Below are 14,367 nucleotides of genomic sequence, written 5' to 3'. Positions count from 1 at the left end.
GGACTGGACTGCCAATACTGGTGCTCTGTGTAAGAAAGCTCAGAGCCGACTATACTTCCTTAGAAGGTTGGCGTCCTTCAACATCTGCAATAAGATGCTGCAGATGTTCTATCAGACGGTTGTGGCGAGCGCCCTCTTCTACGTGGTGGTGTGCTGGGGAGGCAACATAAAGAAGAAGGACGCCTCACACCTGGACAAACTTGTTAAGAAGGCAGGCTCCATTGTAGGATTAAAGTTGGACAGTTTAACATCTGTGGCAGAGCGACGGGCATTAAGCAAACTCCTGTCAATCATGAAGAATCCACTGCATCCACTTAACTGTATCATCTCCAGGCAGAGGAGTAGCTTTAGTGACAGACTTTTGTCACTGTCCTGCTCTACTGACAGACTGAGGTGATCGTTCCTCCCCCACACTATGCAGCTCTTCAATTCCATCCCGGGGAATAAATGCTAACATGTCTGTCTGTTATACGTTCATTGTTATCACTCTTTAATATTGTTCTTTATCAGTATACTGCTGATGAAGTATGTGAATTTCCCCTTGGGATTAATAAAGTATCTATCTATCTATCTATCTATCTATCATCGTGTCACCAGTGCATCTTTAGCATTGTGATCACCAAGATAATTATCATCATAATCGGTGCTGCTCTAAGCCCATGTGAAGCCCAAGGCAAGGTTCACCCCTGGTGCAATCCACCTAAAATAAAAATTAACACATAAACGTTTGTTTAATGCAGCTAACCTAAGCAATGGCAAAATAAACATATGCAAAGTGCAGACAATGTAATTATAGTGTAAATAATAATAATAATTATAATAATAATGCCTTGCACTCTGTACTTGCTGGGATAGGCTTCAGCTCCCCAGCAAACCTGATCAGGATGATGAGGGTTTGGAAGACAGATGGATAATAATAATAAATATCTTTTTTTTTATTTTATTGAATTTATTAAAAGCAAGTAACATTACAAACAATCAAGTCAAGCTTTAGAAAACTAAATTCAGCCTCCACCCAAGAGAAAGAGTGGAAGGCCAATAGCTAAAGTGAAACATTTAGAGTAGAGTCAACAAGTCTGCCTTACAACACCAGTAAAATCAGAGAGAAGGCTGCACAGCATCCACCTCCTGACTGCGCATGTAAACAAATAACTCAAAAAATGTTCAATTACTGTCTAATTGGATACGCAGACATGCCATAACAAAATAGCTGCTGCATTTGAACACATTGTATATCCATAGTTCACAATGTCATGTTATGTCATATAGTGATGCAATGACAGAAAGATAGTGTAGCAGGCAGAGGTACTTCTCAAACGTGTGGAGCCCAGTAGCTGTGGTGGTCTGTGTGTGTGTGTGTCTGTCTGTCTGTCTCCAGTGTCGCAGCACTCATTACAACTAGCAAATTAACTAATAAGCTTCAGTTATCTTGTACTACTGAGCTCCTGAATGGATAACAGCAATTTTAGCTTTTTATTTTCTCTCAGCGTCAAGTCTTTTGTCCAGTATCTTTTGCACTCTCCCTGAAACCTTGACAGTGGTTTAAAATGCATGGACTGAAGGAATTGAGGGCCTGTGTTTCAGGAAGAAGCCCTGTGGTTGTAGCCTGTGAAGAGCAGGATTTCTCTGCTGTTCACTACACACTCTTTAACGGGTTGTCCCAAGAGTGATGTGTATTTTTGTTTGGGAATCACACCTGCCCCCTGCGAGACTTTGCAAAGTTAGGATCGTACTACTAGAAAATGTCTTGCAGTTCAACTAATGTCTACATGTGAAAGAAAATGAGTCCAGTGATGTATTTTTTCACTAGGCAGATTTATTTAAATACTAAATGACAGGCAGATGCATCTGGAATTAAAGCATATAAATGCCTCCAGACAGGGCTGAACACCTTTCTTCTTGTGTCAAAGGCACAGATTTTGCTGAACGTGAAAACCAATTTGTTTTCAAAATTTTTTTGTGACGTGAAACACAGTTTCTCTGCAAATTCAATTTTGTGTGAATCATTTCGTTCAACACTAAGTGTAAATTAAGCCTAATTTTGGAAAACCTTGAGTAGATTTTTCTGTTGAGGATTTTGGGGCTGACACTATGTGAAGATTTGCAATATGAAGCTGGGATCAATACATAGGAAAAGTAAAACCATCAAATAACAACATTTATTCAGACTACTAGGCTGACCCGCCTTTTAAGGCGACCGACTTTTAAGTTGACCACTTCTTAAGGCAATTCAATATGTAGATCAATTTGATATTTTATACAAACTCATTAATTTGGTTATATTGCATTTGAGCGGTATTACTTTAATACTCGTAGTTTGTTATTTTTGTGATGAAATTTAAACTTTTTTTCTATACTGAGGTCGCCCTTTTGAACCCCCTTGATATTTACTACGCGGTGAGGCATTTGTACTCTATCCACATTAATTATTTCCAGAGACATAATTTTGTCTATTTTTCCAGTGCATCGCGCACAAAAGCAAGGGAATGATGGGAGCACCAGAACTCTGCTCACATCATGTCGCTTCGCACCGCAAGCTGCAAGTAGTAAGTCTGTGATAAGCGGAATACCGCTACGCTTTCCACTCATGGGACGGAAGGACAATCCCGACCGCTTTTATATAGTAAGAAAGAAGAAGAAGATATCGCACAGTCAGGAGTAGAAAATCATCTTTTACCTGGAAAAACGAAACTACAAATCCCATCGTGCATTGCAAAATGGACGGGCGTGTGAAACTCCGATCTGCGTAGCACTCACGGGACGGAAGGACAATCCCGACCGCTTTTATATAGAAGGATAGCTACCTCTTAAATCCTACAGAAATGAATCAATTGCCATCTTAGATAGGACTTGATTTTGGAAATAATGTTTATTATATGGGAGTAGCAGACATTTAGGTGTCTTTGTGTAGCTTGTGTGGGTAGCAAGCAACAGATTTTAAGAAGAGCTGCTACAAGGTCAGTAAAGAATGGCACAGTTAAAATAATTGTGTCAATAAAATTGATCAAAGTCAAAAGCATAATTAAAAGCACAGTTAAACAGGTGTTGTAGGAACAAAAAACAGACACTGGTTTCAGTCATATATTAATAATAATAATAATAATACTATCCATCCATTATCCAACCTGTTATATCCTAACTACAGGGTCATAGGGGTCTGCTGGGGCCAATCCCAGCCAACACAGGGCCCAAGGCAGGAAGCAAACCCTGGGCAGGGTGCCAGCCCACACACCAAGTACACACTAGGGACAATTTAGAATCACCAGTGCACCTAACCTGCATGTCTTTGGACTGTGGGAGGAAACCGGAGTGCCTGAGAGGAGAACATGCAAACTCCACTCAGGGAGGACCCAGGAACCAAACTCAGGTCTCCTAAGTGTGAGGCCCCAGCGCTACAACTGCGCCACTGTGCCGCCCCAATAATAATACTAGTATGTCCAAATAGAAGAAAACATCATGAAAAATCCCCAAGACTAAATTTGTACGTTAATGTTTAAATTCATAACTTATTGTGCATCATCACAGTGAAATGTATAGAGTCTTTAAAGGACTGGGAACAAGTTACAAGTTACTTCTGAAGTATCTGAAAGATGATGGCCTAGTGAACAGAATGTAGCATACCAGCTTTGAAATGGAGATTAACCGCCATGCAGAAACTTTACTCATTTTGATATTATCTCATAACAGTTCTAATAGTAGAAGAAGATGTTAATAAACAGAATATTCTCTAAAACTTTCATCGTTTAAGGGTGGCCAGAGCTTGTCCTGGGTACATCAGAAACAATGAAGGACTGAGCCTCAAACAAGACACCAGTCCAGACCATTGCAGTCTCCACTCACACTTGCATCCACATGCGCAACTTTGGGATATGGGAGGAAGACCAGCGTGTTTGAAGACCCTAAGAGAACACGCAGATCCCTTACAGACAAAAGCCAGGCACTGTTAGATAAGTTAGAATCTGGATTCTGATGCGTTATGTGCTGTTCTCTAGAAACAGTTTTAGTAGTAAATAAAGAAAACTAATTTAATTGTGAATTTTACAGGAAAGCTGTATTACTGTGCTTTACAACACTGTTTATTTTATTTTGTACCAAGTATAACAAACTTGCAAGTAAAAGAAAGATACTTTCATTGAATGTTTGAGGCACTGCTTACTTGCTCCACTATAGATTGTAGTTTTAAGTCATGCTTATAATGTGTTAATTAGGCCAATCCACATTGTCACATTTCATTGCTGTCTGTCTTCAATGTTACAGTTTGAGAGAGACATGGTGGACATCTGCTTTGAAATCCTGGACAACAGCCCAGCAGCTCTGGATGATCCTATTAGTGATGCTTACAAAAGAAATGACCCAGTGTACGTGAGCCGGACTGTGTCAGCCATGGTGAGTTTGATACCTTTGGGAAACTCCATGGTGAGAGCAGCTTAGTCAGAGATGGACTGGCTATGTTGTATTCTGGGTCCATGTCTCCCCTTTAAATATTAACAAATGTACTTGGAATTTCTTGTTTTTCTGCATGGCATGTACATGTAAGGCATGTTTTTCTAATGTGATGCTGCCCAATGACTAGCATTAAATTAACATATTTGCTACATCTACAGTAAGTTATGTGATTCATTCACATACTGTAAATATTGTGTAAAAGGAAGAGACTTGACACACGTAAAAAGGTTTGGGGCAGCCACCCGTATAATATTCCTAGCTGCAAAGGTTTTGGTTTTTTAAGCAACAATGAAGTTGACTGTAGAGAGTCCAAGACAGAACTGATGAAGGATGGAAAAGATGGCGGTTTTAAGTGATCAGACAGGAAGTGATGTGGGGCCACCAGAAGTGATGTAGGGTGGCCGGAAGTGATGTTTTTCTGGGCGCCAGAACCGGAATTGACATTCTTCTGGGTGCTGGAACCAGAAGTGACGTTCTTGGTTCAGATAGGTTTTCCTGCGGCTGGTCTGCAGAGATAACAGGAGAAGGTTTAGTGCACCCTGCCCTCCCCTGGCCTGGCGTGGAATTGCCTTGACTACTGTCATATCTAAGAGTTTTCATTCAGTGTAAGTTAAATAATTGTGTTTAAAAGGAAGTGCATGTATATTCAGTTCCATTCAATTTATTGTTATATTTAATATCCAATATAATATCCATCATGGCATTTTAGATGACCTTGTAACTCCTATAACCGGAGTTCAATTTCTACCTTGGTCTTTATTTGTAGAGTTTGCACATTCTCTCCTCATTTATGTAGATTTTTTCTAGGCATTTGTGTCTTCTCTTATATTGTAGATACATATGTTCGGTTATGTTTCAACAGTGAAATGAGGAGTTATGTCCAATGATGATCAGGATTCTGATTAGGGACTCATTCACATGGTACAGCTTCAGAATTGAGACAGGAAGAAGTCCACGGAGAGCAGAATTACAAGTAAATTATTTGGTATTGGTGAAGATCATGTGGGATTGTTTGAGCTATCTCCAATAGACAATACAAAAGAGATTTTGTGGAATTTGTTCAACTGGTATTTCAAATTCCAGTTGAAGGTTTTAAAAGAAATCATGTCATCTTCACAGTGATAGCAACACAGAAACTTATATTTCATACTGTCTTCCTTGCTGAGGGAATACTGAATCAGTCATCAGATAACCCTAATCAAGAGCTGCACCACCATTCAGTTCCCAAAAGGGACTCATCTTGTGTAGCATACTGGATTGTGGACGGATGGTGTGGGATAAGAAAGCAATGTAATAAGATTCATCACTATGTAGTGTGGAGGACAACAGTGTGAACTGAAAGGATATCTGAATGTAAGAACATAAGAAATTTGACAAACGAGAGGAGGCCATTCTGTCCATCAAGCTCATTTGCTTAGCTGATAGTTAAGCTGTCCCAATATCTCATCCTGATATTTCTTAAAGACTGTCAAGGTTTCTCTTTCAGCTACATATCTTGGTAGTTTGTTCCAGATTTGTATAAAGAAGTGCTTTCTGGCTTCAGTCCCAAATGTTCTTCCCCTTAATTTCTACTGCTGTCCTTAAGAATGTGACTCACCATTTAGTCAAAAGAATTCTTCTGGATCTCCTTTATCAAATTCCTCAAAGGCTTTGAAGACCTGAAGACTCCTCTGCTCAGGACTAAACAGGTTTAATTTTCTGAGTCTCTCAGTGTAGGTAGGACATGTCCTTAAGTCACGGGATGCACTTGGTTGCTCTCCTCTGCACAGCATGAAGTGTTGAAGTCTTGTCTTTTTTGTAGTGTGGCAACCAGAACTTCACAACGTACTCCAGATGCCGTCTCACTAGTGCATTATATAGCCTAAGCATAACATCCCTAGATTTATATTTAACAGTTTTTATGACGTAACCTAACATTTTATTTGTCTTTTTAATCACTTCTGTGCATTGCTTAGATTATGAAAATGTTGTGTGAACATAACAATAATATTAATAATTAATTACATTTATATTGCGCATTTCCCACTACTTAAAGCGCTTAGACAGAGGGGAGCCACTTCAGCCACCACCAATGTGTAGTATCCACCTGGATGATGTGACAGCAGCCATTTTTCCTTCAGTACGCTAACCGCACATTAACTGTTAGGTGGTGAAGGAGTGAGACAGATAGCCAGTTACAGACAGGGGATGATTAGGGGGCCAGAATGGACAGGGCTGTGATGGACAATTTAGCCAGGACATTGGCATAAACTCTGCTGTCTTTGAAAGATGTCCTGGGATCTTTAATGACCACAGAGAGTTAGGACCTCACTTTACATCTCATCTAAAGGACGCCACCATATTTACAGCACAGTGTCCAGTTCACTGCACTGGGATCAACACAAAGAAAACAGGGTAGGCACCCCCTGCTGGTCTCACCAACACCTCTTCCAACAGCAGCCCAAGCTTTTTTCCTAAATGGACTCCCATCCAAATACTGGCCGGGCCAATCATGCTTAGCTTCAGGGGATGACCTGTTGTGAAGCACATGTGGTATGGCTGGTAGCTGGCATTAAAACATAAACTCCTAAGTCCTTTTCAGGGGTTGCTTACTGTAGTACAGTCTCTCCCATCTTGTATTTGTAACTAAAGTGCAGCACTTTGTACTTTTCTACGTTAAACCGTATTTTTCAAGAGTTCCAAAAAGTTTGTCCAAGTCTCCCTTAATTGTTTTTTGCTGCCTCCTCAGATTTTAGTATTATCTGTAAGTTTCATAGGTTTACTAACTATAACAAAGTTTATGTCATTTACATTAATCATAAAAAGTAACAGAACAAGGACAGACCCCTGAGGATCTCCACAGAGAACATTCCATCTGAGATCTGCTCATGAGCATGTCATATATTCATCTCACCACAACTAAAGGTCCCTTTTTCTCTGTTCTGAATGCAGATTAATGCCAATGATGATAGAGGGGTGATTCTGGGGCGCTGGGATGGAAATTATGAAAAAGGGGTCATCCCCACTCGCTGGACAGGCAGTGTGGAGATCTTACGCCGCTGGAGCCGGGCGGGCATGAAGCCGGTGTGCTATGGCCAGTGTTGGGTGTTTGCTGGAGTTGCTTGCACAGGTGGGTTGTGTTGAGAGAGCAATGGGAATTGTTTATGCTGGCGATGTGTCGAAGAGTGAGACTTCAGTGCATAAGTCCAACTCCAGTGTCACCCAGCAGTTCATTGGTTCCTAGTCTAAATTGTCTAAGGGAGAGCATGAAAGTGTATACCCTGACCAGAATAGAGCTTGTTTTCTTTCCCTTCTTAAAGCTGTAAATACCTTATTATTTTTACTGTACATCACACTGACATTAAGTGAAAATACATTTTTGTTTTAGTAATGAGATGCCTGGGTATCCCAGCGCGGTGCGTTACAAACTACCTGTCAGCTCATGACACAGACAGTAATCTTCGAGTAGACAGATACTATAACGAGTCCATGGAGTTGCTGCCAGGCAAGGAGAAGGATTCAATATGGTAAGTGCAATATGTCTTCTTTTTGTTTCTATCCTATCATCCCTTCTTTCTAATCTTCATTTTATCAATGTGTAACTCAAAAGGAAAAAAGCAGTTAGTTGAAATACATACCATAGGAATGTTTTATACAAATAGTACAGTAGTTATAGAGGCAGTAGCTCCAATTAAAATCATCAAATCTTCCTATATTTTGCATTTTTAATCAGCGGCTCCGGCACTTTTTAAGAACTGAATTTTGCGCTCCTGAATTTCACAACTTCTAGCCAGAGGGGATCAAACTTGAAGACTGCAGTTACAAATCTCAACACCCGAGGATGTCATATTAATGAATAAGCATGAGGAATTTTAGGACTCCATGATGATTTTCCGACACAGATTCACATTTCCAAGATATTGAAAGCTCACTTGTTTTTCTGATGACCAATACAGTACAGTACTTCCTGACAGAGCTGCTGCTATCTGAATGCTTTACAGGTATGGCAAGTTCAAAAATAATTCTCCCCCATTTTTTAATTTCCCATTCTGTAATGGTACATAAAACAGAAGACATTAGACAGGCGACCCTCTCATGTATTTGCGAGGTAAAAAAATTCCCACATTTGTTATTTCTTATAGTTGCATTATAGATTATGCACTGTAATTCCTGGAGAGCACTCATTGATTCTTTACTCTCCTCCACACAAGGCCTGCCTGTACGATTTAAGATTTGTCAGGCTGAGTTGCTGGATTGAGTTGCTGAGGATGTCAGACTACACAACTCATAGTCATGGGAGCATTCTGTCTGAAAATCACTGTAAAAGTCGTGTAATGTGACAGAGCCTTAAGGCGATACAGACCCTGTGATGTCACTTATCATTTTTATGGTTGTTCAATCCTACATGCATTCAGGTAATTAAAAGGGGCTATATGAAATAAAGATTCAGTAGTGAGCTGACACTCCACATCATGTCGTTTTCTGACCTGCTTAATCCAGACCATGGGGCGGTTGGGGTTTGTTGGGCTGGAACTTGTCCCAGCCAGCAAAGGGCACAAGGCAGGAACAAACGTTGGACTGGGCACCATTCCATCAGAGTGAGAATGCGCGCACACACACCAAACATACACACTAGGGCCAATTTAGTGTCATGACGTGCATGTCTTTGGGCAGTGGGTGGAAAGCAGAGCACCTGGTGGAAACCCACACAGACACCACCAGGGAGGATCTGAGATGCGCACCCTGATCTTCTTACTGTGAGGGAGCAGTGCTACCAGTGTGCCACCATGCCGCCTGCTGACACCCCATTCTCATTCAATGTTATCCTTTTAACAGTATAAGCTCTGGTTCTTCAAAGCTCTAAAGTGGTTTCAGAAAGTGAGTGACTAATTACTTAATTTAGAGCAGTACCTAACATCAGGATACAATCAGACTTGAGCTAAAATAATACAGAGCTAGATATGGAATTAGGGGCACAGTTCTAGGACATCAATGAACGAGAATATTTCTGTCGGCTTCTCATAAGTAACTACAAAAAGTTATCAGTAGTCAAGGGATACACAAAGCCTTTTCCACAAAGTGTTGCTGCAGAGTCAGTACTATTAGGGGCTTCAGGGGAGAGTGTAGGTGAGGTTTTTGGTGGGTTTCTGCCTAAATCACATACTTTGATTTTTTTACTAGTTGTGATTGGTAATATTCCATCCCTCTTAAATTCACACTTTGTACAATATTATCATACTTGGAAATCCTAACCAGTAAAAATTCAATGCTGGAATACATTTTATATTTATTTGACAGTATAATATGAAGGTGTAAACTGTGGGAGGACTAGGGTGGGTATTTTGCAACTCCTAAGGATAGTAGTTGGATTACCTAAGGGGGGGAGTATTTTTCAGAGCCATGGACATTAATCAAGAATTGTAGTGTAACGTAAAACTTCCAAATTTGACTCAAGACACTCGGCCAAACAGTTAAAATAGAGGAACGTGCATCCATGGCTGGTGAGAGGCCCAGGCTGAATGGCTCTGCTGGCCTCCCCTCTCTTTGGTCCTGCGTACACATGATATAAATGAGGCCAACGCAAAGTGTTAATTTAAGGCTGGGGTAACATTTACAAAGGGCAAAAAAATATAAATCTGTGTGACATATAAAGTTAATTGTTTAGATAAAAACATTCGACTTAATTGATTACATACTCAATGCCAATAGGCAGTGAGAGGGCAGCATAAGACAGTGAAACCCACAGAGCCATTGGGCCAACAACAACAACAACATTAATTTATATAGCACATTTTCATACAAACAGTAGCTCAAAGTGCTTTACATAATAAAGAATAGAAACAATAAGAAAACAAAATAAGTCAACATTAATTAACATCGAATAAGAGTAAGGTTCAATGGCCAGGGGGGACAGAAAAAACAAAAAAAAAAACTCCAGACGGCTGGAGAAAAAAATAAAATAAAATCTGTAGGGCCTGCCTCATTCACTTCAAATCAGTTTACTTTTGTAAAGCGCCCTTCACTGAGTGCAGTAAAAGTGCATGTGACATGGTTACCAAGTCCTTCTATACAGTACTTTCAGAAAGTATTCAGACCCCTTCACTTTTTTCATATTTTGTTATGTTGCAGCCTTATGCTAAAATCACATAAATTTATTTTAAACCTCTTCAAGCAACACTCAATACCCCAAAATGACAAAGTGAAAACAGGATTTTAGAAATGTATTAAAAAATAAACTGAAATATCACAATGACACAAGTGCTCAGACCCTTTACTCATTGCTTAGTTGAAACCCCTTTGGCAGAGGATTCCAGCCTGGAGTGTTCATGGGTTGGATGTGACAAGCTTCACAAACCTGGATTTGGGGTTTTCTGACAGTCTTCTCTGCTGATTCTCTCAAGCGTTGCCAGGTTGAAAGGAGACCGTTAGTGGACAGCTTTTTTCAGGTCTCTACAGAGATGTTCAACCAGGTTCAAGTCTGGGATATAGCAGGTCCGCGGCTTCAAAAGAATGGCCAGATTTTGAAATAATCCATTTCACCGTGTCAGTCTCCTTGGGCGCGATCGTGCAGCCACGGGGAGCTGATGAGGTAATTGGGGCGAGTCGTACCTGCACGTGAGGGTGTGATCGTACTCAATTGTTTAATCAGCTTCCTGCGGTGCGTGATTGAGACTCTGTGATCACAGAGCCATATATGAACGGGCCAGCACAGCTGGACGAAAGAGAAACTGAAAGGAAAGAATGGCTGCGAGAGCGAGAGTGGATGTGGACGAGACAGCCACCTGAATGAGAGAGGTCAGTGCGGTCAGGGGTCCAGTGATAGAGCGAGTAATCGGCGCTTGAAGGACTGGATTGCACCCACTGATTTTGTGGAAAAGTGGGTTCGATTGTGGTGGAGTCCACCCCAGGGATCCGAGGGACAACTGCATGTGCGAGAAGAAAGATGGAAGGACAACTGACCTGAACGGTCTGGCAGACGCTGGCAGGGGTCAGTAGTGTGAGGACCGCGGTGGCTGAAGTCTCTCCAGTTGAGCAAGCCTTGGAAGAGCTGGAGAAACTGGGAGGGAGCTGTGCTTGGTTGGTGGGACCCCAATGTCTGCTACAGGATTTTAGTCTCGTGTTATCCTTGTTTTAACCTTTTGGAATTTTGATCTTTTTATGGATTATTTATTGAAACACTTTTGAGCACTGCATTTTACTACGGACGCTGTTTCGAATGTATTTTAAATAAAAGCACGTTTGCACTTTGCACCTTCCCCTTGCTTCATTTGGTGTCCTCATTGTCCAGCTCATCCGGTTACATTACTGACAGTGTCGGGTTCAAGAGGCTCCAAAAAGTGAGATGACCCGCCGTCATTCAGGAACATTCACAAAGTTGTTCCTACGCCACCACTCCTGTTTTCTTTGCTTAATGCTTAGGGTCATTGTCATGTTGGAAGGTGAACCTTCAGCCCAGTCTGACATCCCGAGTGCTCTGGAGCAGGTTTTCATTAAGGGGTATCTCTGTACTTTGCTCAATTCAGCTTTTACTCAACCCTGTCTAATCTCCCAGTCCCTGGCACTAAAAAATTCTCCTACAACATGATGCTGCCACCATCATGCTTCACTGCTGGAATGGTATTGCTCAGGTGATAAGCGGTGCCTGATTTGACTCTAGTCTTGATTTCACCTGACCAGAGAATTTTGTATCTCACAGTCTGAAAGTCCTTTAGGTGCCTTTTTGCAAACTCCAAGTGGACTTCCATGTGTTTTAACTGAGAAGGGGCTTCCATATGGCCACACAACAACAATGACAATGTTTATTTCTATAGCACATTTTCATACAAAGAAAAATTAGATGATAATGATTAAGTATAAAATAAACAAATAATGTAAACTTACACAAGACAAATATAATTAAGAGCAGTAAAGTCCTTAAATATAGAATTTTGTTTTTTTTAAATCAAGTCCGATGATAAGGTCAGGTGACCAGGGTGAGCAGAAAAAAAATATATAAAAAAAAACACCAGTTAAGCTGGAGAAAAAAAAACGAAATCTGTTTGGATTCCATGTCAAAAGACCACCCAGCTCCCACTGGGCATTCTACCCAACAAAACTCTTCTTAAGCAGTTCCTTTTTGGTTATTTTAAGGCTTTGTGTCGGAGGGTTCAACACAGCGTGTCTCGTGGCAAGTTGGGGTGTTCACTTTAATTCAAACATCACTCTGCCATAAAGCTCAGATTGATGGAGTGTTGCAGTGAAGGTTGTCTTTCTGAAAGTTTTTACCATTTCTACAAAAGTTCTCTGGAGCTCAGCCAGAGGGACAATTTAGGTTTGTGGTAGTTCCAAACTTCTTCCATTTAAGAATTATGAAGGTAACTCAACTGTGCATTGGGAACTTTCAGTGCTGCAGGAAATGTTTTTGTAGTCTTCCCAAGATCTCTGCCTTGACATAATCCTATCATGGCCGATACATATTATCATGTAACACAGGGTCACGGGGGTCTGCTGGAGCCAATCCCAGCCAACACAGGGCACAAGTCAGGAACCAATCCTGGGCAGTGTGCCAACCCACACAAACACACACTAGGGCCAATTTAGAATTGCCAATCTACCTAACCTGCATGTCTTTGGACTGTGGGAGGAAACCGGAGCACCCGGAGGAAACCCACGCAGACACGAGGAGAACATGGAAACTCCATGCAGGGAGGACCCAGGAAGCGAACCCAGGTCTCCTCACTGTGACCACTGCGCCACCATGCCGCCCAGTCAGATGTGTGCCTTTCCTAATTATGTTCATTCAATTGAACTGAACACAGGTGGACTCCAAACAAGGTGTCACAAGAACGACAAACCGACATCATTAAGGTTTGGGGCAGCCACCCATATAATATGCCTTGGCTGCAAAAGGTTGAAAATATTTGAGTTGTTCACAAGACTGTGTCCAAAATAGAACTGCTGGTATGGAGACAAGATGGCGGCTTTAAAGGCCAGTGCAGGAAATTGCGTCATCAGGGCTGGAACTGGAAGTGATGCCATCGGAGGCGGGGCCAGAAGTGACATCATCGGAGTCGCTTAATCCGTGTGGGATTTCCTGAGAATGGTCTGCAAGGGATTGAGAAAGACAGTTAGTGCATCTCACCTCCCCTGGTCTGGCGTGACATTACTATTACTCAGGCCGTTTAGCTGTCACCTACTCGCACGTGGGTGACAAAGGTTTAGAAACATCTCAATGATGATCAACAGAGTAGGATGTACCAGAGCCAAATTTCAAGTGTCATAGCAAAAGAGTCTGAAAACTTGTGTTAGTGGGATACTGAATATAAGGTTTTTATTTTTATACATTTGCAAGAATTTCTAAAATCCTGTGTTTGCTTTGTCATGCTGGGATATTGAGTGTTGCTTGATGTTTCATAGGGAAAACATAAATTGAAATGACTTTAATACAAGGCTATAATTTATTAAACTGTGAAAAAAGTGAAGGGGTCTGAATCCTTTCTGAATCCACCATAGCCTTGGGAGAGAGCTTATAATCTTTTTCCGGTCACACTCGGTCATCCCCACACAGTCACTTGCTCTTATCCCTTTCTCAGTCATATTTTCGTTCTCTTACTCTTTGACCGTTCACAGGACAGTCCAGGTGTAGCACTTTTCCTGTCTTGTACTAAGTCCTAACTGACAGATCACCGGACATAATTGCTTGAAGTTAAGCGAATAGAGCTGAACCCACATTGTGGCAGGTACAGTATTAGTCTTGCTGCGAGTTTTCTGTGTGATCTTAAGTGGCCTGCTTGCCTGCACCCTAATTATAGTAGTATACAGTCTGGCTTACACTCAGCCTTGGTCTCACTCCACAGGGGAATGGTGGTGGTATGTTTCTCCTTAAGGCTGTAGATGAAAAGAAGATGATGACCATTAAAATGTGCTTCTTGAAATGAGAGACTGATATGAGCATTGCAACCC

The 14,367-nt window shown here is 41.3% G+C and overlaps 1 protein-coding gene across 1 annotated transcript in view; it reads left to right on the top strand.

Moving 5' to 3' along the window:
• The window catches only part of tgm2l (transglutaminase 2, like), a 58,891-nt gene that overhangs the window by 13,818 nt on the left and 30,706 nt on the right, over positions 1–14,367 (top strand). The window contains exons 5-7 of the mRNA XM_039762960.1: positions 4,258–4,386; positions 7,378–7,555; positions 7,814–7,952. Of these exons, the coding sequence (XP_039618894.1) occupies positions 4,258–4,386; positions 7,378–7,555; positions 7,814–7,952 (446 nt within the window). The remainder of the gene's footprint in view (positions 1–4,257; positions 4,387–7,377; positions 7,556–7,813; positions 7,953–14,367) is intronic.

The sequence above is a fragment of the Polypterus senegalus genome, chromosome 9, assembly GCF_016835505.1.
Source record: "Polypterus senegalus isolate Bchr_013 chromosome 9, ASM1683550v1, whole genome shotgun sequence".
Taxonomy (NCBI): Eukaryota; Metazoa; Chordata; class Cladistia; order Polypteriformes; family Polypteridae; genus Polypterus; species Polypterus senegalus.
This window is presented reverse-complemented; position numbering and strand designations above follow the sequence as displayed.